Raw genomic sequence first — 27,791 nt, 5'->3', positions numbered from 1 at the left:
CAGATCCTGTGATTCTTCTGACCTGGTTGTTTGATGAGCTGTAAAAATTCAACTTGCTTACTAAAATGGTAGATGCTGAAGAGCAGAAGAGAATACTTGCCTAGTAAGGCAGGTCAAACAATAAAATTCAGAAATAAGCTTTTAAGAAATGTTCATCAGTACTACTAAGATTGCAAACACACACACACACAAATCCCTTTAAACCGTCCCCACCTAAAGAGTTGTCTGATCTATCTACAAATATCTCAGACTCAGAAAAACCTCAATGCTAGAGTTAGAAAGACCAGATCTCTAATAGGGAATATTCCTCTGTAATAACTTAAATCAGTAACGACACACTGTCTAGATACTATAACTATGCTCAATGGTCATTTTTTTCTTTTTTTTTTTCTTTTCCTTAATATTCTCTCCCTGATGGATACACAGATTTAAAATGCTTAGTGACACATTATTCTTTAGATAAATATGAATTATATGTCTTTCATTGACTCTATGCTTGGTAATTTTCCTAATGGAGTATAAAGTCTTCCAAAATCCCAGTGTGAATCCCAACCTGTTTCAAATTACCATGTTTTGAAGTTTTGCCTCAGGTTCCGGTCAAGGACAAAAAAAATATATCAAATAAAGTGCCATCAAGGACAGGTTTTTTTTTTTCCTAAGTAACAGAAAAGAGTAATATAATAATTGTATTTCTTAGAATTTTACCTTAAAAACTCTTAGGATCATTCTATTCAATTCACTCAGGCACATTTTATATCCTAGCAATATTAACAAACAAATTACTGCAATGACCTAATTTAGTACTTCATGGAACAATGGCTAAAATTTTCTTTTCTACTCGATATTTGGTTTTAAAAGAGCTGCTATCTGTCATCCAGATCATGGTTTCTAAAATCATTTTGAAGTAAAAGGAACCAGGGCTGGGCTTCCCTGGTGGCGCAGTGGTTGTAAGTCCGTCTGACGATGCGGGGAACGCGGGTTTGTGCCCTGGTCCGGGAGGATCCCACATGCCGTGGAGCGGCTGGGCCTGTGAGCCATGGCCGCTGAGCCTGCGCGTCCGGAGCCTGTGCTCCGCAACGGGAGAGGCCACAACAGTGAGAAGCCCGCGTACCGGAAAAAAAAAAAAAGAAAAAGAAAAAAAAAAGGAACCAGGGCTCTCCGGAAAAAATGACTGATTCTAGGAGTGAAGCAGGAAACGTAAAGGTAAGTCTCATGCATCCTGAGATGCCAGAAAGGAAGGGCTCAAAAAAGAAAAAAAAAACAAAAAACACACACACACAATGATGAGGGTAAGTCAAAAAGACACAGGAGTTAACATAGAACAATTTAAAAGTTCCCAATGGCCAAAACTGGAACAATTTGAGCAATAAAACAAAACAGTATTGGATTTTAACCCAAAGTATAAAATAAATATCTATGAGTCCATACTTAACATAAATAAATGATTGGCTAAATAAACAGACTGGGGGAGGAGAAACAAATCTCTTGTGCAGAAGTATTCTAAATAATTTATGAAGCTACTCTACCCTCAAAGAGGTGCAACATAACTCCTGACTTCTTAAGTGTGGGCTCCACATAGTAACCTCCTTTCAAAGAGTATAGTATGCAAAGGGGATAAAGAGTAACTTTAGAATGGTGAAATCTGTTAATAAGAGAGGAAACTGTATGTAAGATATAAGGGAACTCTCTGTGCTACCTTCACAAGCTTTCTGTAAACCTGAATCTGCTGTAAAATTAAGAATGTATCTTAAAAGTTAAAAAAAGAAAGATCTTCTACAGCGTTTGTCTGTCTGAAGTTTGCTATCTAGCTTACCTGTAGAAATTCTAGTCAATTTTAGACCACTTCAATTGTACAATTCTTCACAACACTCTCAAATCCAGAGGTCACTTGCACTGCAGCAGAATGGAAAGATGAGGGTCATAGTCCTGCATTTGATTTTGGCTCTATACGTAACTATCCACTTGACAGAAATAACCAATTTTCTCATCTTTAAAACGGAGCAAGCCTGCTTGGTGAGCTTTCTGTTACCCCGAGGGGGAGGGGGTTAATGCGATGGCCTGTCTGCATTCTCAACGCTGAGTCTCATCTGCATCCATCTCTGGTTTGGCCCACTCATATGTTAACCAGGCCCCAGACCTGGGTGCTTCCAGTTTGTTTCTTTAGACTGGATGCTCAAATGTCATTCTTTTAAAAAAACAAAAAAATCAATCCATGTTAATTCTATCTCTGGAAGAATAACCAGAAATTAGATATAGCAGTTGCCTCTATGTGGACGCTGGAGTGGGAGACATGATTTAACTGTATATACTCTTGGGCTACCTGAATTAATTTTTACTATGCATAAGCACTAGATATTTTAAAAACTTATTACAAAAGCAACAACAAGAAATCCATTACTACTCAGGGATTACTGTAAGTTTCTTGTTTCTACCTTTGTATCTGCTGTCTGTTATCTCCTTTTAATACAGTACCATAGCAAAAATCAAGAAGCATGGCTCCAGGAGATTAGTCTAAAATGATTTCAATCAACTTATTTTTGTACCAAATCAGCTGTTTCAACTGGCATAGCAGTCTTGGAATCAAAAGTGACTTGAGATAGAACCTAGACCTGCCTATGTACTAGTTATTTAACCTCACTAAACCCCAGTGTCCTCATCTGTAAAACTGGAATAACAATACCCACAACTTCACAGGGTTGTTGGAAAGATTAAACAAAAATACATGTAAAGTCCTTAGCAGGGTGCCTCGTCCATCTATTACAGCCATTATCAGTATAAATGGAAGTCTGTGGGAAGATTTGATTTCTCACTCAGACGTGTCTTCTACTCAGCTATGGATCCAGAAGCAACTTCCAAGTTTTAACACCCCTAAAATGCAATTGGCTTTCAGCAATTACTATTTCTAGTTCCCTAAAGAAAAAGCATTAAATAACGAGAATGAACAGTATTTCCTTCTCTGCACAGAAATGTCTCCAATCATAAGAAACATGCAGGTGTCACGCACTATAGGTAACACGCTTAGAATTGAATAATTCTTTTGAACCATAAAAAAAAACAAAATAATCAAGGACAATAACATAAAACTTGATTAAATGTGCAGAATGCTACAGTTGGAAGTTGTCTTTGGAATTCTGCCAAAGGATTGCATAAGTTTTAAATTTTAGGTTATATTTGCATTCTGGTTTTTTGCTTTAGTTTACTTGCAAAGGGGCATGTCGTATATTACCTAGAAACAAATTTGTAAGACTAGTGGTAACATATATAAAGAACTTTAATAAAAATACAGGTTAGAGCAATGCATGTAAACATCTTATGTGCTCAATGAATATTTGTTGAGTGAATTTTGAGTGTATAAATATGCGAATAAATAATGTTACCAATGCATCTTCCTTCCCATGAGTAATTAGAAATACCATTCCTTTCCTATCTGTCTCAAAAAAGTAGCTAAACAACATATTTTACACTGATTTCTATTTTACCATGGGTTTTAAATTAAAGCATTTCAAAAACTATAGGTATATTTCCATTCACAGGACCTTTTGTGTATTTGTGTGGATTCACACATCTACCTACATGTACACGGGCAACACTCTAGAGTAGATGTATCTCTATGTACTTGAACGTAACTTAAGATAGAAAAGTACTACCTTACCAAAAGATATATTTGAGGAATTTTTTATACTTCCTAATTTTTTTTAGAGTTTTGCTACAAGATTCCTTAAAACTCCTTCTTGTTTTTGAGATCACACATAAGAAAAACAGCTCATGTATCTCAGACTTGAAACCGCCTCTAGCAACTTGACTGTTAACACATTATTGACCAGAGGATTTTTGCAGAAACTAACGCCTGTGGCAATAATACATCTCCGGTCAATAATGTGTTAACTAGAAAGTCACTATAAATTTTTAGACTGTACCTATCAGTGAATTCTCCAAAACAAAGGGAAGAGAAATGAAAATCTGAAAACATAATGATAGAAATCTTAAAGAACCATCTATTCCAAATGGTTAGGCTAGGAACTACTTAAGAAATTCCATTCCATTACTCTACGACCCAGTCCAATAATGGCCATTGTTGACTGATTTTTTTTTTCTCAAATCTTCCATTTTATGTAACACTTCACAGTTTGTAAGTCATTCACATGTATGTCAAATCATAGAATCCTTACAAAACCTGCAAGCAAATGTTGTGCAGTTCATTCAATCAGGGATAGACAGTGTGATTTGCACAAGGCCACCAAGCTAGTAAGCGGCAAAAGTGGGATTCATACCCAAGACCTCTGACCCTAAATACAGTTCTCTCTCCACTCTCTCCCAGCTGATATCCACAGGTGAATTCCACTTTCACTGACTGGCCCCGTTTCTTGAAGCACAACGCCCCCTGTCCACCTCCCTGAAATCCTTCCTCAGGTGGTTTACCACGGCCCCTCTGGTCTCATGCCAGTCTGTATCCACAGACATCTTCCCAAATTTAAATCAGATAGTCTTTGAGGTAAGACCAGCAAATGCTTTTCAGTGTTTCCAGGTACAGAATAAACTTCTTGGTAAGGTCTTCAAGGTCTGAGGGGCTTGACTGCTTCTTCATTTTCAGGTTTGGAATGTATTCTCCGTCAATCGGACAGACTTTCCGTCCTTCATAATCACCATGCTCACTCATTTTGGGTCCCTCTCTCCTCCCCTTTTCACCTACTTAATGTATACTCTCTGTTACCTCAAGCATCACTTCCTCAAGCAAGGCTTCCCTTACTAACCAAATTAAATGCCCATACTGTACACTCCCAGGGTGCCATGTAACTCTACTTCACTGCAGTTATCATAGCTCCAATTACATTTACTCATATAATTATTTGCTTAATGTCTGACTTTTCCACCAGACTGTCAGTGCCACAAAGGGTAAAGATGAAGTCATTTTTTCTGTTTTTAGTCACTATTATATCCCCAATGCCCCAGCACAATTTCCAGCCCTATAGTAGGTACTTTCTTTTAAAAGCTGAACAAATATTTCTTTTAGTCTTTAAATATTTGAAAACAGCTATTATTCTGATGACCCCTCACTCTATACATATACGCACAAAAGTTAAGGTTTACTAAGGAAAGCACTCTGATTCTTTAAAATATTCCTTTTATGACAAAGTTCCGAGACACTTCTTAACACCCAGAAGCTATGAAGGAACACAATGGCATTTTCTCACCAGTCCACAGACTCTGCACCTTTTCTGTTCCAAACACTGCACTTCTATTAAAACAATCTACACCTGAGACAGTGACAGTTATATCACAAATTCCCAGGTCTTCTTCATAAGAATTGCTCTTAAAGCATGTCTATTTGATTCTTACTAGTGTGATAATTTGACAAACCTATATGCAGAATTTTACATTAATCACTATTATAGACCGTTTTAGCCAGTCATTTCAGATGGCTAAGCTTTTTTCAATCCTGATTCCCTCATCCAAACTATTAGCTTTCACTCCAGCTTTATGTGATATGCAAATGTGATGGGCCTGTTTCATCCAAGTCAGTGATAAAAATGATTAATAGAACAGAGTGAAAGAAAGAGCCAGGTCATGTCACTAGAAATACCTCTCTTAAAGCTGATATCAATCCATTCATCAAATTTTTTCAAACATCTATGAATCTACCTGTCGTCATTAAACAGTACCTAATTTGACCATCTATTTCATAAACATATCATGAGACACTTTGTCCAAAGCCTTGCCAAAATCAACTTACTCCACCTACATAGGAAAAAGAATTACACTAGTTTAATATGACATATTCCAAGTGAACCCATGTAGTCTCCAGAGGACTGCTTCTTTTCTAGTTAAGTCTTCACAAACCATTTGTCTAATGATCAATTAAAGAACTGTCCCAAAGATAGACATGAAACCCACTAATCTCACAGTTTCAAAAATCCTATTTTTACCCCCCTTTTTTGAAAATAAAAGCAGTATCTGCAGGATCTGAAGTCTTTTGGCACCTCTGGTACTGACCATAAATTGCTCAAAGAACACCAAACCATTCATTTATGCAAGTCATTTAATCTCAGAACATTAACTAGTTGAGAGTATTGAGTGCTTTCTTATCACTGTCTCACCTTCCTTAAACTTTAATTCCCTTGCTACCATCATTAGTCTCCTTTACTGAACCTGAATATCATTTTCTTTTGATAGAGAAGTTGAAACCAACCCAGGAGTACCATAGCTCTGCCTTAACTGTAACATCTAGTATTATTACACACCATCTGACCCAAGCAATACTTTATCCTTTTTCTTGTTTTCCTTCACGATCTGAACAGAATGTTGTGTTCCTTAGCATCTTTACAGACCTCAAAACATTTTAGGATTCAGCCTCCTGTATGCTCTTCTTTTAAATTACTTTTCTATTTGTGTTCCAACCCTTTCTTATGTAGGAGGATCACCTGTGCTTATGTTGCCAGTATTTCACCGCAGACATTTCATGCATTCAGTTAATGTTTTATTGCTTGCCAAATATAGGCAAGTCACCAAACTAGAGCAAAGGATACAAAGAGACCTAAGAGCTTATCCCTGCCTTTAAGGAATCCAGAGGGAAAAAACAGACTTTGGGGAAGAAAAATAGGCTTCTATATACCAAGATAAAAGTAAGTGCTGTGTAAGCAGAATACAGAGCAACTAGCTCAAGTATGAAATAGCTGTTAAAGTCTTCATCAAGGAAATGATATCTGAGTTGAGTCTTGAGGCGAGGAAGTAGTCCGTTAAAGACTAGAAGTATGTGCGAAGGTAGGGTAATATAAAAAATACCTTGTTTTCATACAAGAGTGATCAACTTCAAGTTGCTGGGATTTAAGTTGCACAGATTGCAAGAGATAGTCTGAAAATATAAAGTCAGTTATAAAAAGGCCTTGTGATTTAGGTGTCCAACACATAGGATAAATAAAAAGAAGCAAATTATCTCTACAGAATACTACGGCAGCGATTAAAAGACATCAAGATGGGGCTTCCCTGGTGGCGCAGTGGTTGAGAGTCCGCCTGCCGATGCGGGGGACATGGGTTCGTGCCCCGGTCCGGGAAGATCCCACATGCCGCGGAGCGGCTTGGCCGCTGAGCCTGCGCGTCCGGAGCCAGTGCTCCGCAACGGGAGAGGCCACAACGGTGAGAGGCCGCGTACCACAAAAAAAAAAAAAAAAGAAATCAAGATGTACAGATCTTTAAAATAGTGCTGAGGGCAAACTAAATAATGTCTAGAGCATAATACCTGCAATGCAAAATTAAAATACATGCACATTGAGTATTGTATGCACACAAAGTAAAGCTACATGTTTATACAAATAAAAGGATTCAGAAAAAAATATGACAATAGTTACCTATGGAGAGGGAATGTAATGAAGGTGGGAAATGGAAACAAAAGAATTTTTTTAAAGTGTGTATGCATCTGTTTGACATCCAAAGACATGAAAAAACTTAACAAGTGACAGAAGTTTTAAAGTCTGGGAATGGCAAAATCTAATAGGGTTTTTAGGAAGAAAGTTTGGCCCAGTGTGAAGTATACAGCCCTGTAGCTATAGTTTATTCTGGAGTCAAAGAGCATGGGTTCATCACCCTTTTTCTGCACATACTGAGTAGATCTTTATCATTCTGTTAGGAAAGGCTAGGTATCAGACTAAACTGCCAATAAGTGAAGAGGAATGTAGAACTCTTGGTAAAAGATGAAACTGAACACTAGGTTTGACAGGGAGTCCATAGCTGCAAATAAAAGCAGTATCTTAAAGCCCAAATTTTTGGACTATCTTCTGGAAATTTTACTGAAAACATTCCTGCACTGTGTAGATAATGAACTACATAAATACTAAGGGTTTCACCAAGCTGAAGGTCTGTTCCATTTTCTTATAAGTGTGCCAAAGGGAGAGCAATGAGAAATTAAAACAAAGCTTTGCTGAGTATGTCTTGGCAGCTCAGAGTAGGGATCTCTGTAATAAACTCATACAGGCCCTACCACTTGAGAGATGAATCTTGCATTACCAAGAACTGCTTCATCTGTACAAACAGACTTTCTATAGAACTATAACTGAACCCTACAGGCAACGAGCCAACATTTTAAAATTTCATCAAGCTCTAGTGCCAGGTGAAAACTGTTTGCTGTGACATGATTTATGTAACACATTTCATCTAGTTATCTTAGAATCAAAGGAATTTTACGAAAGGGTTCTCATTCAGATAAACAGGAATGATTTCTACTCTAATCACATCTGTGAAAAGTGGAAAACACACCTGGGAAGTTCCAGGAGAAGATCCTACTGATTAAATTTTGAGAATAAAGAACTTAAAAACAAAACTGGCAGCCTTATTGGGCGTTCCTCTATCGTGAAGACGTTGTTTTTCATTTGAAGGCAGAAAGCTAACTAAAAAGCAACCAGAATCAAAATATATTTTAAAAGTTATAAATGATATATATAAATAATATATAACATGGTTAACAATACTCTCTATATAACCTTACATTTCCACAGACATGTTCATGACAGTCAAATGTTTGTTTTTCCATTTGGTCTGTGCTTCAGTAATTTGACAGGGATTCCTTCCCCTCTGAACCTTCTCAACAAGTATCATTTCAGCCCCTGCTTAATTATCCAGCATCTCATCCTACTATCTTCTCACCCATTCTATTCAGAATAAGGTATACTTCAATAAAAGGTGGAATTTAAAGGAGGGCATCTTCAATACTGACTCTAATACAATTTTACTTTTAAATATTATTACCTAAGGAAGGTAAATATATTATCTATGGGTAATGAGATATGGGCACTAGTTCCTTTCTTCTTTAGAAAATGTGTTCCTTTTTTTTTTTTTTTTTTTTGCGGTACACGGGCCTCTCACTGCTGTGGCCTCTCCCGTTGTGGAGCACAGGCTCTGGACGCGCAGGCTCAGTGGCCATGGCTCACGGGCCCAGCCGCTCCGTGGCATGTGGGATCTTCCCGGACCAGGGCACAAACCCGTGTCCCCTGCATCGGCAGGTGGACTCTCAACCACTGCGCCACCAGGGAAGCCCCCAAAATGTGTTCCTTTTATAAACAAGAAAAACAATTTCAAATAACTAGGTAGTGACATGATGAGGGAAAACTATTATAACAAGTTCTCAATTTCAAAAGATGGTTATATATATCAAAGGACCTTGGTCTAGGATCTTCCTTTTGCCTTCTCTCAGTTTCCTGGCTTACAACCCAACTTTAGATATGGATGCATAGTCATTAGCTTTGTCAAAGGGTCTGTGAAAAACTGAACAGTGGAAGGCAAGGACTGAGAAAATCTAAAAGTTACATATCAGGTACTTAGAAAAGATACTAAATCTCTCTGGACGCTAAAATTAAATTCTATTATACGAAAAAGTCAATTTTTTTTATAATGAGACACATTAAGTGAGCACCTCAACAATTTATGCTAAATAAACTCTTGCACCTCAATCTACCCATGCATGAAATGAAATAACCTAATATTAACAATGTCACATAATAATTTTAACATTACGGTTAAGAAAAAGTCCTTGTTCAGTAAAACTATTATTGTCCTGATACTTGCCAAGCTTTCCTCTATCTTACACACTCATAAGATAAATCAACATTTAAAAAACAACAATGTAACATTTAATGTTCAGTTTTACTTTTCTTAACATTAAACTTGAAATTTATAAACTTGTTTATTCATATCACTTAGTCATCTCATTATTTGTACACCTAAACTGAGGTGGGATTTCACAGAATCTCAAAGCTAGTACATTACCTCTCATCCTTCCAGGCTTGAGAGGAATATTAGGGGCTAAAAAAGCCCTTAAAGCAACATCACTAATTACATTAAGACATGATAGTAGTTAGTTTTAAGCTACAGATGTCCACTATCAAAAAACCTCCAGAATACTGCTATTTTCTTGCCATTCCAAGTACACATACCTCTGTTTCTACAGTGAGAAAGAATGATACTTAGATGATCACTTAACCAATCAATTTCCTAATAGCAACATATTTTACTGTATGTACAATAGAGAACTACACACGCCTACCAATGCTTCTTTATATTCTTACTTTGACATATTTAATGTTCCCACAGAAAAATATTTTTCTTGTAAAATGACAGGTTATTATAATCTACAAAATACAACTTTTCCCAGTGAGTTATAACATCCTTGTGATTTACTATTTCTTTCTTATTTTCTTTCTTTCACTAATACTTAAAATATACGGTATAGTAGTAATACCACAGCTGCCTTTAACAGAGTAATTTGTAACGTGGCTTTTTATGTCATTCTATACAGTAAATAAGTGTGAATGCAACTCATGGGGTGAATACTTCGTAAAATATAATCATGCGAAGTATCAACAATATGCTTAATAATTTAGTTATAGCTATTGATTCTTATATCTTATATCATTATGTGGGTGGTATTTACTGCAAAGTAAGCATTTAGCAAATTTACACAGGAGAAAAATTTCAAGTTCATGATGGTTGTAAGAGAAAAAATGGAAAAGGATCTATTTAAGCACCTTAGGAAATTGTTTCATATAATTTAAACTTTTCAGGTAGTTTTGAAATCTCATCATTCTAATAAATGTTATATGATATTTATAAAGGCAAGAATATGCTAGATGATTTACAGAGCATAGGGTTTCTCCTCAGGGGATTTACAGTCTAAGCTAGATAGCAAATATAAGTAGCAAATGTTTTTAAACCTTGTAGCAATGTTAAATTTTTAATACTCTTGAAAGTACATAAGAGAGCAACAAACTGTTTTCATCACATGAAAACATAAATTGAGTTTTGTGCTTCTTTATTAAACAATATGGTTCATCATTTTTATTCATTTAATCCAACTTCCCAATCCTCCAAAACAATTTTAAAATATACTGTGTTAGTCAGTAAAATTGCATTTGTCATCCTCATTCTAAAGTTCATAGAATGTGCTTTAGATGAAGGTAGAACGATTTTAACACCAACATGTAAAAAGCCATCCATCCAATATGGTCAAGTCAAATCGATGACTAAGCAATTGGAATACATCTACCAGTCTTCTCATCTAAAAAGACAAAATAGAACTACTGCCCTTTCAAGGAATAGGTTCTTGCTAGGAAGAAGTACAGTTAGAACAATATAATGCTAGATCAAAGTTTTTTCACAAATTCACTGCAATGCAACAATTATCACTGACAAGTCTTAAGAAGTTGAAGTATATATAAAGTGTGACTTAATGAGAATGTACAAAAGACTTTACAAAATGTTTTCAATGAAACAACAACAACAAAAAATGCAAGTATTAACATCTCTATGAAATATACTATCATATGGTTATTGAAATTAAATTCACATCCAAATTTATTACATTTTTATTTTGCATATCAAACTTTACAAATACCTGCATTAACATACCCACATAAGCTATTTTATTTTGTGTTTTATTTTGGTTTTAGGTACAAATAACCATTTGGAGAATATCTGAAAGGAAGAACATGCCCTATAGCATATATTAAAATATTTCTTATTTCAGTGACAAGAAATAGGTTGTTAGAGTAACATAAGTGACCTTTTGTATCACCCAATTCATAAATCAATTGGTGTTTGTTACTATTTCCAAAAATAAAAGGGGGGAACTTCACCAACTTATTTTATGAGGCCAGCATTACTCCAGTTTTTTAAAAAGAAGAGCAAAATATTACAAGAAAATTTAACCACTACCAATGTTCAAGAAAACAGAAGAATGTAACAAAATCCTAAAAATCAAACCAGTAACATATAAAAAGTGTAATAAATCATGATAAAATGGGACTTATCCCAGAATTCAAATGTTGCCTCATATTACAGTATCAATCAGTGTACTTTACCAGATTAAGAGGCTAAAAGAAAAAAAGCATAAAATCACCTCAATTTAACCTTCACTCATATGTAAAATCTCTCTGCAAACTGGGAATAGAAGGGAACTTCCTCAAGGCGATAAAGGGCATCTAAAAAGAACCTATAGCTAACAGCATATTTAATGGTCAAAGACAAAACATTCTCTTTCTAAGATCAGGAAGAGGACAAGGATATTTTCCCTTGCCATTTCCATTCAACATTGCAGGTTCTAATCAATGTAATAAGCCAAGAAAGATTAACAACTTATTGACCAGAGACATCTCAATACGTCTTTTGTTACCTGAACGTTATTGACCGGAGACATTTCAATATTCACTTACATAACAAATCTCTGGCCACAGGCATTAGTTTCTGCAAAAATCCCCCAGTCAATAATGTGTTAATAAAAGGCAGACAAATTGGAAAGGTAGGAGTAAAACTGTATTTGCCAACAACATGATTGCTTATGCAGAAAATCCTAAAGATTTTTTTTTAAAGGCGATTAGGAATAAAAAGTACATTTAGTAACATTATAAGGCTATATGGTCAATACATAAAAAGTCAAATATATTTCAATACCAGCCATATTATACTTCAGTACTAGCAATGCTAGTATAAAAGTATCAAATATATGATACACCTAGAGAGAAACTTAAGGAAAAAAGATATGCAAGAATTATACATTGAAAACTAAAGAACACTGGTAAGAGAAATTAAAGAAGACCTAAATAAACAGAGATATGTCATGTCCATGGATCATAATACCCAATATGGTTAAGATATTAATTTTCCTGAAATCAATCTATAGAGTTAATACAATTCCAATCAAAATCCCAGGAATTTTTTGGTGGAATTTGACAAGCTAATTCTAAAATTTATATGCAAATTCAAAGGACCTAAAATAACCAGAACAATTTTGAAACACAAGACAAAATGAGAGGAATCATATACTACCCAATTTTAAGACTATGAAGCTACAGTAAACAAGAACATAAGGTACTGACATAAAGATAATTAAAAAATTGGAATTCAAATACACCCACACAAATATCATCAATTGATTTTCAATAAAGATGCCAAGGTAATTCAATGAAAAAATTATAGTCTTTTCAACAAATGGTGCTGAAAAAATTGGATACTCATATAGTAAGATATGAAACTTACTTTACACCATATGTAAAAATTAACTCAAAATGTATTGACAACCTAAAGAGAAGATTATAAACTCCTAGAAGAAAACAGACAAATTAAATGACATTAGGTTAGACAAAAATTTTAATACTCCACAAAAAGCCCAAAGGAAAAAAATGATAAATTAACTTCATCAAAATAAGACCTTTGTTCTTTGAAAAGACACCCTTAAGAAAATGAATATGCAAGCACATCAATGTGAGGGGGAAAATTTGCGAAACATATTTTTGATAAAGGGTTTGTATCCAAAATATGTAAATATCTAAAAAGAACTCAATAAGGAGACAAAAAACATGATTTTTTAGAAGTAGGTAAACGGTCTGGACACTTTACAAAAGAGGATATGCAAATGACCAATAAGCATATGCAAAGATGCTCAATGTCATTAGTCATTCTAGTGCAATACAAATTAAAACTACAATAAATTACTACTACATACTCACTGGAACTAGAGCTAAAATTAAAAACACCATCAATATTATGTGTTAGCAAGGATGCAGAGCAACTGGAACTCATGCATTACCAGTGGAGGTGCAAAATGGTACATTTAGAAAATAGTTTGGCAGCTACTTACAACGTTAAAGTATTTCCTTATCATATGACTCAGCAATCTTTCTCCTACTCATTTACCCAAGTAAAACAAAAACATAAGCTTATACAAACACTTATACCAAACGTACATAATAGCTTTATTCATGATAGCCAAAAGCTAGAAACACTCCAAATACTCATCAACTAGTAAACAGAATAAACAAATTGTGGCAGAGCCATACAATGAACTACGTCTCAGCAACAAAAAGGAACAAACTAAGGCTTCCCTGGTGGCACAGTGGTTGAGAGTCCGCCTTCCGATGCAGGGGACACAGGTTCGTGCCCCGGTCCAGGAAGATCCCACATGCCACGGAGCGGCTAGGCCCGTGAGCCATGGCCACTGAGTCTGCGCGTCTGGAGCCTGTGCTCCGCAACGGGAGAGGCCACAACAGTGAGAGGCCCACGTACCGCAAAAAAAAAAAAGGAACAAACTACATGATACAAGTACAGTCTAAAAAAAAAAAAAACAGGTACAAAAACTACATACTGTATGATTCCATTCTAGAAAAGACAAGACAATAATGACATTGAACAAAGGTATGGTTGCCAGGAGCCTGAGGACGAGGTAAAGGATTGACTATAAAAGGTCATGAACAAGCTTTTCAGGGTGATGTAAATGTTCCACATATTGATGTGATAGTGGTACATCACCATATACATTTGTCAAAACTCATCAAATTGTACACTAAAAATTGGTAAATTATATTGTATGTAAATTATGCCTCAATAAAACCAATTAAAATAAAAGCAATCAAATATATGCTGAAGACATACATTGGTGAGAATGTCTGGTAACTTACCTATCCAAGAAATACATGCAATTTGTTTGATTTGAATAAGTAAAAATGCAAATGCTAAAAAAAAAAACCCAAAAGGTTATCAGTGGAAAAGTCAGTCACTCTATCATCCCTATGATTTCTATGCCTTTTTTCACTTCATTTATATCTGCAAAGTAACTATATAAGTACACGAGGACCTGTTTACTAATTAAGACATCTATATATTTTTTTAAATAAATTTATTTATTTTTGGCTGCATTGGGTCTTTGTTGCTGTATGCGGCTTTCTGTAGTTGTGGTGGCTTCTTTTGTTGCAGAGTATGGGCTCTAGGTGCGCGGGCTTCAGTAGTTGCGGCACTCAGGCTCAGTAGTTGTGGCTCACGGGCTCTAGAGCACAGGCTCAGTAGTTGTGGTGCACAGGCTTAGTTGCTCCGCGGCATGTGGGATCTTCCCAGACCAGGGATCAAACCCGTGTCCCCTGCATTGGCAGGTGGATTCTCAACCACTGCACCACCAGGAAAGCCCCAAGACATCTATATTTTAAAGGACACTTTATTAAAATAGAAGACTCTAACTAATAACATGTAGGTCATTATGCGCCCCATAGGGGAACCTTCCCAAAGCCCTTACAATCTGAAGTCTTTACTCTATAAATCAGAGTATCAGTGGTCTGCCAGCATCTTAGTATCTCACTTCTAACAACCTGCCAATCCTGCCAGTCCTAAACTTTATCTCCTGGCAAATACAATATAAACCAATACTTATCAATATATCAATCTGAATATATTAAAAGTCACATTAAAATATCCTGAAAGAGTAACTACAAAATCAAAGCTAACATTCCTGTATTGCAGCAGCTTATAGTACACCTGGGAAGAGAAGGCATACACACAGGACACTTTTAGTAATAATACAAGATAATATATATTCCAAAATAGAGTGATGAGTGATAAAGACAGGAAGACTGCTAGGGTAGAAAAGAAAGCAAACATGGACTAGAATGAGGTATGAGGGACTTGATCATTCCTGAAAAATGGGTTTGTAAAAGATGAGTGAACATGAGGCTGACACAGATGTGACTATGTGAACAATATTTTCGATGGAGAAAGTAGAGACTACCTACCCAAATTGGAAGATTAGAGAGAAGTACAAGATAAGGTTGGAAAGATAGGATTCATTTACCCAAGTAATATTTATTGGGTACCTGTTATATGTCAGGCACAGTACAGAAATGGAGCTGTTTGGAAAGAAATTCCAGTCTTAGGAATTTGGTCTTTTTACTCTGTAGCAATGAAAGTAATAGAGTTGTACAGAGCTCATGGCAATTTCACATACATTATCTCAACCAATCTTCACAACAAATGATTTTATAGAATGGGGAAACAGAGGCTTAGGAAGGTATATTTTTATGCTTAAGTACTACAGCAAGAGACGAGGAGGAAAAAAAAAAAACAAAAAACCTAGATCTTCCTTTCTTGCTCTGTTCTCTATACTATTAAGCTCTTTTTCTAAGGAAAACACTAAATCATTTTTTTTAAAGCATGATGTGATAAAAGCAGTACTTTAATCAAATACATATGCCCATGTTGTATCAGTTGAATTAGAAGGCAAAGAACATGGAAGCAAGGAGATCAACTAGTACTCTACTATAATAATCCAGGAATAAGTGGGAGCAATAGGAATGAAAGTCAGTATCTATGAGACTATATAAAAAGGTTCAACGAGGTGTCTTATTTGAAAATGCCAAGGGACTCAAAAATAACTAGGAGAGGGCTTCCTTGGCAGCGCAGTGGTTGAGAATCCGCCTGCCAATGCAGGGGACACGGGTTCGAGCCCTGGTCCAGGAAGATCCCACATGCCGCGGAACAACTAAGCCCGTGCACCACTACTACTGAGCCTGTGCTCTAGAGCCCGCGAGCCACAACTACTGAGCCCGTGTGCTGCAACTACTGAAGCCCACATGCCTAGGGCCCATGCTGCGCAACAAGAGAAGCCACCACGATGAGAAGCCCGTGCACCACAACGAAGAGTAGGCCCTGCTCGCCACAATTAGCGAATGCCTGTGTGCAACAACGAAGACCCAAGAAAGCCAAAAATAAATAAAATAAATAAATTTATAAAAATTTTTTAAAAAGAGCATATAAAGAATGTCTTTCAAAAAAATTAATTAGGAGACCAGTAGAGCCACTCATAAAACTGAAATATCAATAAACAGATCTGTTTTGTTGAGGAAATCACCTAGTGTGGTCAAATTATTCCCCAAACACAAAGATATTGGGTCAAACAAAATATAAGTCTTTACTGCTAAAACCAGAATAACCCAGGGTTTACTGCAATTGGATACTTTATTTACAGACATTTGTAATTGTCTACACTTAACAGTCTAGACCCTCCACCAATCGCCAGAGGTACCTACAATCATAAAGCCCAGTAAGAGTTTACACCCACTTTCTGTAAACCTCTAAAATAGTTGGTACACCTAAAACTAAAGAAGAAATGAACATGTGTTTAATTAAATCTATCATTGAGTCAAGGCTTTCTTTCAGGGGATCAGAGTTACTTGCCAGTAACAAGTAAATCCCTAATCAAAGGCGTGCAGCTGAGAAAGTATTTTAAAATCTATCTTACTTCTTAGATGGAAGTTATTTCGCAGGACAGGTCTATATTCATAACTTCTCCCAAAATTCTAAAAATTTCCATTCTTTATATTAGTTTACAGACAACAATATTGGACTAGTAGCTCTTAAAATAACTATAACTCGAGATCCAATAGATAAACTAGTTTTTAAAAAAGATTAACAAAAAAGTGAGAGCTGAGCCCAAATAAAACCATATGCAACCCGAAGTGGAAAGAACAGAGGTCAATGCTACACTTTGCAATGGCCAGTAGAGGCTGCCAATGTACAAAGCCATGTAGGGCTCCCCTCCACCTCACAGGCATACAAGGTGTTGTCACCAAAACAAAAAGCATTTCCATGGTATTGTATGAAGCCCAGCATTCTGGGCTCCTCACAGACCATTATTCAACAGCAATCACCAACTGTCTTTTCAACCGCAGCTTCTGGGCTGCTGTCGAACAAACAAAGGAACTGCAGGATATTTTGAGTACTTTTGAAAGATGATCACACTTAGCCACTCTCTGGTCAAAAGAAACCACAAAGCGTTACACAATTACCTTTCCAAAAATGATCCCTCAAGTTTTAGAAACATGTGAAAATGGATATTTTCACTGAAGAACAGCTTGATTTACAGTCTTAAAATCCTCATTTGAATAGATGTATTATTTGACTTCTTCAAATAAGGTGAATCAGTTAAAGAGTTGAAGGAAATTTTCAGTTACTGAATACAGAGTCACAATTTGATCTATAATTTGGAAGTATCAATCTTAAATTACAAATACTAACATGCTTAAAAAGGACTTCCTCACATGTGGCAGTCAGGTGAGATTCTGTCCGTCTGTGCCCCTCACCCAGAGCCAAGAACACAGACACTCAAATGCACCAAGTGGCAATCACTTCTTAAAATTCACTTCGTGAATCTGCTCTACAGTTTTAAGAATTTGTGTATCTGGTCCTTTCCGAGCTCCAAAACACTGCTAATTCTTGTAGAGAGGAACTTTGCTGTCAATCACTGCTCCCTTTTGCCACGCAAATATGTGCTGCAGCTTTCACTTGTCACTCCTATTGTATGTAATGTAGGCAGCTTAGCACTAAATCAATTTAAGGAACTGCAGAAGTTAAATACATACATTATTATGATGATGACAGAAAAGGCAATGAATGTCTCGCAGCTCCATTTGCTTTCTTTGTTAAGAAAGAAAAGCTAATTATCTGCAGCTGTCAACCATGAAGACCTAGACCTATTTAAGTCAACATTAGCCTTGAAAAACTGAAAACATTTCTCATATTTTTGCCCAATTGTTTTCTTTTTGCAAGAAGAAATCTCATTACAAAATATTAAACATTCTGAAGGACAATGTAAAAACAAGCTGAAAAATGTAACACTAAACATTTGTATCCCTTTTCTTCACCAATTCATTTTAATACTTAAAAAAACTGACTGCCAATTTTTTGTAATATCCATCCTCTAATTAGCGTAGCCAAAATTTAGACAGATATAAAGCCTCTCTATATAAATTCATATTAAAAAAATTCAACTGAAACCCCAGACTAGTGGTTGCAATGAAATTACATTAAGATGATCAAAGGAGACATTTTAGCCATTTATTTAATTAACAAAAGGAAAGAAAAACACGTTCCAAAGTTAAAATGCTGATAAATGACAGAAAATTCACACTGAATCACCAGCTTCTATGTTGTATAATGTTGTCTTTATCTACCAATCTTCCATTTTTCAATCTAGTCCATTAGAATCTAGAACTGAACAGCTAATTGGTTTTGAATTTTCTTTTTCTAAATTTAAGGATCAACTTGTATATTTCCTGGATATCAAATAAGAATGAAAAGAACACTCTTAATAAGTGAAAAAAACCCCAAGCTTATTATCATCAATATATAAACTATGGAATCTCTTAACAGTGTGTTCTTAAAAGTTTTCAAAGGTCATTATTCTTAATTATGAACATAAACATTCTCTACATTTGCTCTTACTGAGTTCTCAGTGATAAAACATTATTTTCTTGTTATTTCTTTTGAAGAGCTCTTCTCACAGGAATACACTTAATAGTATTTTAAAATTCCATATTAAAACACTGCCCATTTAGCTGTCTAATGAATTTTTTAAACACATGTACCCCAATATAAGCAAAACCAACAAAGATAAATTGAAACTCAATCACGTAAGAAAAAATTTGACAAATGGCCTAACAGAATTATAGTTTTAAAAATAATAGCTTCATGTTTAAGTTCCTAAACCAGCCTTAAGGAGAAGTCTTTTCTAACTACACCTAACCCACAGTTCCAAGATTCTGATTTGCTACAATTCCTCCCTTCCGTCTGAAGGAATCACTATTGTATTTGTAGGAGACAAGGAAGAAAAAGGTCAAGAACCGATAACAGCATAAAAAGCAAACTCATCTCAGATCCAAGAATCACATGTGGAAATGGCTAAGGTATAGACACAGACATGGCCTGTGCGATAGGTAAAGAAATAATATAGTTAAGGAGCTACGCTACGCCAAACATTAAGTAAATTTTCCACTGTACCCAAACTAGTAATTGACAGGATCAAGATTCCATCCTAACTTTGGACAACAAAGCCCAGGTTCTTTTTGTAACACAATACTACCTCCAAGCAGAATTCTTCTCTGGCTTTACATTTTTAGAAATCTGTATCTATCAAGATTGAGTGATGGTTGCCATCCTTTACAATTGATGATGCTGGTGACAGTGTTATCCAAATGCACATACACAGCAGAAATGACAAAAATATGATTAGGAGGCAATCCTTTGTCTTAAAATGAGGAGGGTAAGATAGGTGACCTTTGAGGGTCCTTCTAGCACTAACATTCTAATATTCTTTGTATTATTTATATTGCTAAGATATTTGGGAACAGATAAGAAGCCTGTGGCTATTTCTTTTCTAACTTTCTGAAATCTGTTCAAGATAATAATTCCCAGTTGATCACTATTTTATAAAAACATAAAACTAGCATCTACAACTAATGTAACTCTCACAACTCTGTGAGACGGATTATTATTGTACACAGGTGAGAGAAATAAGGTTCAAGATTGTGGTGACGGGGCTTCCCTGGTGGCACAGTGGTTGAGAGTCCGCCTGCCGATGCAGGGGACACGGGTTCGTGCCCCGGTCCAGAAAGATCCCACATGCCACGGAGCGGCTAGGCCCGTGAGCCATGGCTGCTGAGCCTGCGCGTCCGGAGCCTGTGCTCCGCAACGGGAGAGGCCACAACAGTGAGAGGCCCACGTACCCAAAAAAAAAAAAAAAAAAGATTGTGGTGACTGGCACAAATTACCAAACTACTAATAGAGCAATTCCAAATGCAGGCCTGCCCTACTCACAACTGAGGACACTTCCCATTATGTACTAGATGCCACCGTAACTTTATACATCGCCATAACTTTGTTACATGCCCCCTCACTTGGTCCTCAGAACAACCCTGTAATGAAACAAGGCAGGCAGGTAATATTATTCTGGCCTCATTTTACAAATGAGAAAACTGAGACTCACAGAGAATTTAAACCACTTGCTTTAGGATCCTTCAGAGTAATGGCAAAGTGTCAAACACAGGCCTCCTGACTCCACGTCCAGTGTCTGTCACTGTAATTTTTACTGTCAATTACAAGTTGGCTTTAATATATCTTTGAAACATTTCTATGCTTACCCTGTGTAACCTGGTCTCTCTAAATCTGAAATCTACTAAATGTAAGTGAGCTCATAAAAGCATCATGTTTATGCTTCCATATGACATAACTTATGTTTCCAATACAGAATTTATTTTCCAAAGATATTTGTGTACGACTGTCAAAAAGATTTCCACCCAGATTTTGACTGATCAAGAACAAGGTTTCTAATACTAGAAAAAAATCCTACTTGAATCCCAATGGAAAAAAAGATGCCTAATTTGAGAGTTTAAATTATGAATCAGCCTTCTCCTTGCTTACATCCACTTAATAGGCCAGACAGTAGTACTGCCTTTCTGTCATTAATTCCTCAGAATCTTTCTAACCAAATGCACTGCCATTTCTGAAGGCCAGAATGATCTCATTTAGTAAAGCAGCTTCTTGCCCTTTCATTAGGCCCTAATCTAAATTACAGTATAAAGACATAAGGCTCTGTATTCGTGACTGGCTCATGAAAAAGGGCACTAGCTGGCCATGTGGCCTGATGAAGTCCTGGGACACAGAAGGGTCTTTTTTGGACTTTATCATTCCAAGAGCAGGGAATTTATTTTGAGCCAGAAAAATAAAATATAATCTTGGGCCACCTGGTTCTGTAACACTCTATATTTGTTTAGAAAGGTCACTGTTGTCAAGTTATCGAATGTTATCTCTGGAATTGACAGGAAGAGAGAAGTTTTTGAAAGCAGGCCAGGAATATTAAAGCACCGGATATTAAGGTGTAAAGTAGTATTTAAAAGCTTGGGCTATGCCACAGTTCAAATCCTAGCTCATGGCCTTGGGCAAGGCACCAGTTTTCTTAATCCATTTTACCCATCTATAAAACTTAGATAATGACATTCTAGAGGAATATTTGTAACAATAAAATGATGTAACAGTTATACATCATTAGTCTACAGTTACCATTCAAAACTTATTCGATAATTATTATCTGTTAATTTGTGTTCTCCTTTTACTTTAGTGTGGCATGAAACTAAAGTTTCATTGCTTTTATTAAACCCTTCTCCAGACAACAAAGTGGAATTTAAATAGAGACTCACAATTTATGCTACGCACATAAAATATATGGATTTAGAGCCTATCTTTAACAAAACTTCAGTCTATCTTAAGCAACAGTCACTTCTTTTTTTAACCAGATTTATAGCAGCTATTGTTTTGTTAGTGGAATGACTGGGTCACTGTGTCACTCAAGAATGAAGACTAAACAAATATCAAATCTGCATCTGAACTTCAGTGGGACTAGTACTGCTGCTTTACTGGACCACTGTCACAGTATCCTGATATTGCTATACGATAGTTATTTTCTTTGTATTAGGCAGTTTTCTAATCGTGTTTCATAGAAGTACTATGACCCAACTGTTGCAGCAACAATTCGATCCAGAGGTGATACGGACAGGCTATTTACCCCCTTTCTCTTTGCGAAATCAGCAATGTGGCTAAAAATATTAAAATAATTAAAACGTACAGTTAGAAAAGCAGCTCAATCAAAACGCCATCCAGAATGTTGCCAAACAGCACTGTTTTCAGTTCAGCAGGCCAGATTCCAGACTGACTTACATAACCCCTTTTGTATCTCAATGGTGGGCAAATATTTCACCTGCACTTCGGCAGGAATGGCCATCATGATGTACTGAATTGAACTATCCCCACACATGACTGCTTTCTCCCAAATCAAAGTAGGCACTAAAAACTGGAGCAACAGTTACTGTCTCAGGCTAGGAAACAACATTTCTATCTGTTTTCTACTTCAAGTATTAGGTGCTATGCAGTTTCCTGCTCGGTGTCAAAGAAAATAGGTACACATCTTCCATGTGAGCTGCTGGGTGGGTTCTCTGCTTCCTCCACATCAACCTAAGAGATTTATGAGTTATCAAAAACACATTTCAAACTCCAGGTTCTAAGCAAGAAGACTACTTACAGATCAACAGACAGAAGTCTAACATAGAAGTACTGAATTAAGAGCTATAAAGGTAGGGATCAGAGAAATTTGTAAGCTTACACAGAAAAATAAATATGAGAAGCTCTCTTGACCAGCCTCATTTACCCAACTTGCTAATTGAACCCACACTCTCCACTTCCTCTGCAACCATATGGACAGATGCCTGTGGTGTGCTGAAAACTCACGGCATGTGGACTACTCTCTGGTATGCCCCTCACTTCTGCTCCCTAATGCTGAGTATATCTTCTCCCCAAATCAGTAGTATTTGCTGATTAGGGGAGTTTTATTGTTACTGTAATTAACAAATTTAATTACATATTAGATAAACAATGAAAGCAAAAACAAAAGCTAATGTATCTTTTTAAAAACTAAGTCAAAAGCTTTGAAAGACTTGATAAAGACAAATCACTACAGAACAGTGCTGTTGACATAGGCAAGGGTAAGAGAAATATAAAAACTGGTGGAAATCATACAATATAGAATAGTGGCTCTCAAACTTTAGTATGGAGGCTTTGAGAGAACAGATTGCAGAGCCCCACCTTCTTAGCGTGATTCAGTAGGTTTGGGGCAAAACCAAAGAATTTGCATGCTAAGAAACTCCTATGTGATACTGATGATGCTGGTCTGGGAACCACACTTTGAGAACCATTGCTTTTCAACTCTCTATAGTTTTAATCTAGAGAAACAAAATGTAAACTGGAAATGATTTGTTATAAATATAGATTTAAGAAAGACTTATTGTTCCAGTCAGCAAACCCATACTATAAGGAAAGGCCTTGGCCCTAATCAAAAGACAGTCTATTTATAGGCTTTGAATTAAAATGTTAGTGGGATGTATGCATCATCTTTTATGATCTGTATTAACTGACTTTTTTCAATTAATGGACAAACTATGAGAACCAAACTCATCAGAAGAGATCTCCTGTCAGATACTGGTTATAAAAGTATTACCAGTCTAAAAATCCCTTCACCTTCACTATTTTTAAGAGGAAAATTCTAACGTGATAGAATTGGTTAAAAAACTTCCTAAAAACACAAGCTTACTATATCAATGACGCATTTAAAATAAAAGTTTGCGTATCACTATCTGCAATTTACCTGTGAGATTTCTGAGTCAGAGAGGATAAGAAACGTATCTTAAGGTGGTCAACCAAGCGGCAGTCAAGGCTTGAATACAGATCTGCCCCCAAATTCAAAGTGGCTTTTTTTTCCCCAAACTTATAACATTGCAGTATGATCTTTGGAAGAGTCAAAGACAAGTTAGAAACAACGCTGAGCTCCCAATCAATCTACATGTCCACAAAATAGAAAATGCCCAAATTTATTCAGCTGTGAGGACTAGATGGATTATGAGCATTGTATCTTCTGTTTTGAATATGATCATAAGCATCATCCATAAGCTGTACTTACTATTAAATGACTAGCTCATCAAATATAGGGCACTGGAAGAGAGCTGGTCTACCATCACTGAAGCAAAGTTTCTGGCAACACAACCCCACTTAGGCAAGAAATCTGTGGAGAATGGATGACAGAAAGATTCACACGCAGATACAACAGGGTAAGTGAAATGGAGAAAACCATGTTCAGAGAGCGTCAAAGAAGCACATTAGGTATACGCTGAAGAAACGCATCCGAAGATACGGCATTTATGGACTGCTTGGAAACGAGCAGACAAGCCACCCAGTGACAGCAATCACCACTATGATGATGCCATTAAAGCACGCTTACCATTTTAGAAACTACAGGTAGTGACAAAAGCATTTTATCGTTGCCTTATAACGTGGTGATGTCTAACATAGTATCATATGAATTCCAAAAGCAAAGAGGATCATATCTGGTAAAGTATGAAGTAATTCAAATGTCCAGTTTTACACATTCAATCTAACATGTTTAAAACACTAGCCCCAAGTAGTATTCTAGTATTTGAGATCAGGGAGCAGTGTGAAGATTTGTAATAATTATAGGAAATCTCCTAAAGTAGCTATTCTGTTCTTTAGAAAGTGATTTAGGAGTAAATAAAGACCTAACATAACCTAGGAGTGGTTAGGGTGGCCACTATAAAACAAAACAAAACAAAACAAAACAAAAAACATAAAATAGCAAGTGTCAGTGAGGATGCAGGGAAATGGGAACCTTTGTCCACTGCTGGTGGAAATGTAAAATGGTACAGTTGTTATGAAAAGTAGTATGGAGGTTGCTCAAAAAATTAAAAATAGAACTACCAAATGATCCAGCAATCCCACTTCTGGGTATATATCCAAAAGAATTGAAAACAGGATCTTGAAGATATATTTGTACACCCATGTTCAATATAGCGTTATTCAAAATAGCCAAGAAGTGGAAGCAACTTAAATGCCCATCAATAAATAAATGGATAGCATGGATTGGGAGTTTGGGATTAGCAGACGCAAGCTATTATATATAGAATGAATAAACAATAAGGTCCTACTGAGAACTATATTCAATATCTTGTAATAAACCATAATAGAAAGGAATATGAAAAAGAATATATATGTATAGCTGAATCGCTTTGCTGTACAGCAGAAATTAACACATTATAAATCAACTGTACTTCAATAAAAGAGAACTGAAAAAAACTATACTTCAATAAAATGAATTTTAAATAAATAAATAAATGGATAAATAGTATACCTGGGAGGTATTGAGGGTTTGGTTCCAGACCACCTCAATAAATCGAATATTGCAACAAAGTGAGTCACATGAACTTTTGGTTTTCCAATGCATATAAAAGTTACATTTACAGTATACTACAGTCTATTAACTGTGCAACAGTATTATGTCTAAAAAAATGCATAAACCTCAATTTAAAAACTTCATTGCTAAAAAATGCTAACCATCATCTGAGCCTTCAGCAAGTCATAACCTTTTGCAATAGGAAAATCAAGTCACCATAACAAATATAATAATAATGAAAAATCTTGAAATATTGGGAGAATTACCAAAATGTGATGCAAAGACAGGAAGTGAGCAAATACTGTTGAAAAAATGGCACCGACAGACTTGTTTAATGCAGGGTTGCCACAAACCTTCAAATTTGTTAAAAAAAAAAAAAAAGGATCTTCTGAGAAGCACAATAAAGCAAAGCACAATAAAATAAGGTATGCCTGTACAATGGAACATTATTCAGCCTTAAAAAACAAGGCAGTCCTGTCATATTCTACAACATGGATAAACCTTGACGACATTATGCTAAGTGAAATAAGACAGTCACAAAAACACAAACACTGCATGATTCTACGTTTACAAGATATCTAAAAAAGTAAAAGTCCTAGAAAGTGGAATGGTGGTTACCAGAGGCTGAGGGGAGGGGAGAAAGGAGAATTATTCTTCACAGGTATAAAGTTTCAGTTTTGCAAGCTGAAAAAGTTCTAGGGCTCTGTTGCACAACAATGGGCAAATAGTTAACGTGTTGTACTGTACAGTTAAAAATGGTTAATCTGGTTAGAGAAAAAAACATAGGAATAAAAATGTCTTGAAAACTTTGGTAAGCTTATAGAAAAAGTACTAAAAAGGTTCACTGTAACTTGCTTAAGAAACAAAATAATCTTACTAGATTCAATTTTAATCATCATAACCTCTTAATAACACTAATTTCTATAAAATTCTAGGAATCTATGATTTAAATTTGTTACTTATAATGGAAAGGAGGTACACCATAACAGAATTACTTGGAGGACTTTTAAAATATTACTTATTCTCACCCAGAGAGATGCTCCCAGTTGAGTGAGCCATCATTACTGATGCAACTGTGCTACATTCTTCAACTGTGCTGGGACTGAAAACAGATTGAGAATTGCATTTTTAAATGACAGTTTAAATCAGTAATAAGAAAATTCAATTTAATCACTTTTCCTATAATAAGGAGATTACATGTATTGTTTGATATAATTAAACTTTCTTCACACTATAAAGCTAAACATGGGTTTTATTTTCTGAAGGCATATGTAAGACATTATAAGCGTGGCTGCTTGAACAATGAACAATCCTTGTTATGAGATCACATATGCATTTGGGCTGGGTACCCATGGAGAACAGAATCAACAATATATGGAAAATGCAGGCAGAAATACCTCTCAAGACTTCTAAAATATTCTGTCCAGGACATTTTTCTTTTTGACAACCCTTTCCTACATGCATTTATCTCCAGATGCCTTTTTCCCATGATCTCCTCTCTTCTCCAAAGCATTTTTCTCATCATTTCTTTTCCGTATTTAGAGGAAGGGGAAGAACTAAATTTTCCATACCCAAACTTTCAGAAACAAAGTAAAGAGAATCTCTCATTTCCATACATTACTGTTTCATTTCCCAGGAAACAAAACTACATTTTAAGAACCCAGGGTTAATGGAGTCTTTTCATGTTGATCTCACTTTGGTGCATTTTTCACTATGGTAAAAATACCATATTTTTAAAATCTATCGATAAGTATCCAATAGTATCAAAAAATTAAGCCCCAAAGAGGATCCATTGACCAATATTCTCTACTGGTAACATTCCTTAAAGATTACATAAACATATTATTGTATATGGAAATTACACATTATAACTTCTACTCTTTAAGGGTATATTTGAGCTCTGTAATATCTTTTTTTTCTCATTTCCTGCCTTCTTTTGTGTTAAACAGATACTTTCTAGTGTATCTTTTTCATTCCCTTGTTTCTTTCACTATAATTTTTTGACTTATTTTCTTAGTGGTTGCTCTGGAAATTACAATTAGCATTTTAATTTAAAACATTCTAGTCTGGATATATACTAACCTAATTTCAATAATAATTTAAAACTTTCCTCCAATATGCCTCTGTTCCCTTGCCTTCCTTTTTATTATTATTGTCAAACTACATCTCTATGTGTTACAAACCCATCAGCGGTTTTATTATTACTGCTTTATGCAGTTGTCTTTTAAAACATGAGAAGATAAGTTACAAAGAAAAATGCATCTGTATGTATTTTTATATGTATGTCTTTCATAATACCTATGTAGTTACCTTTACCATTGTTCTTTATCTCATGTGGATTTAAGTTTACTGCCTAGTGTCTTTTTGTTTCAACTTGAAGGACTTCCTTTAATACTTCTTATAGGGCACATTTACTAGTAACAGA

The 27,791-nt window shown here is 35.7% G+C and overlaps 1 protein-coding gene across 6 annotated transcripts in view; it reads right to left on the bottom strand.

Moving 5' to 3' along the window:
• RFX3 (regulatory factor X3) overlaps positions 1–27,791 on the bottom strand; it is a 288,861-nt gene that overhangs the window by 204,515 nt on the left and 56,555 nt on the right. For 4 of the 6 annotated variants that reach the window (XM_029201562.1, XM_029201568.1, XM_029201563.1 and 1 more), the window contains one exon: positions 26,395–26,468. The exons of the other annotated variants lie outside the window; for them this stretch is intronic. In XM_029201562.1, coding sequence (XP_029057395.1) covers positions 26,395–26,428 — 34 coding nt within the window. In that variant the 5' untranslated portion in view covers positions 26,429–26,468. The remainder of the gene's footprint in view (positions 1–26,394; positions 26,469–27,791) is intronic. 6 annotated transcript variants of the gene reach the window in all.

The sequence above is a fragment of the Monodon monoceros genome, unplaced genomic scaffold (genome assembly GCF_005190385.1).
Source record: "Monodon monoceros isolate NGI ecotype Baffin Bay Population unplaced genomic scaffold, NGI_Narwhal_1 Super_Scaffold_5, whole genome shotgun sequence".
NCBI classification, from domain to species: domain Eukaryota; kingdom Metazoa; phylum Chordata; class Mammalia; order Artiodactyla; family Monodontidae; genus Monodon; species Monodon monoceros.
Note: the sequence above shows the minus strand (reverse complement) of the source record. Positions and strands in the feature narration are given on the sequence as shown.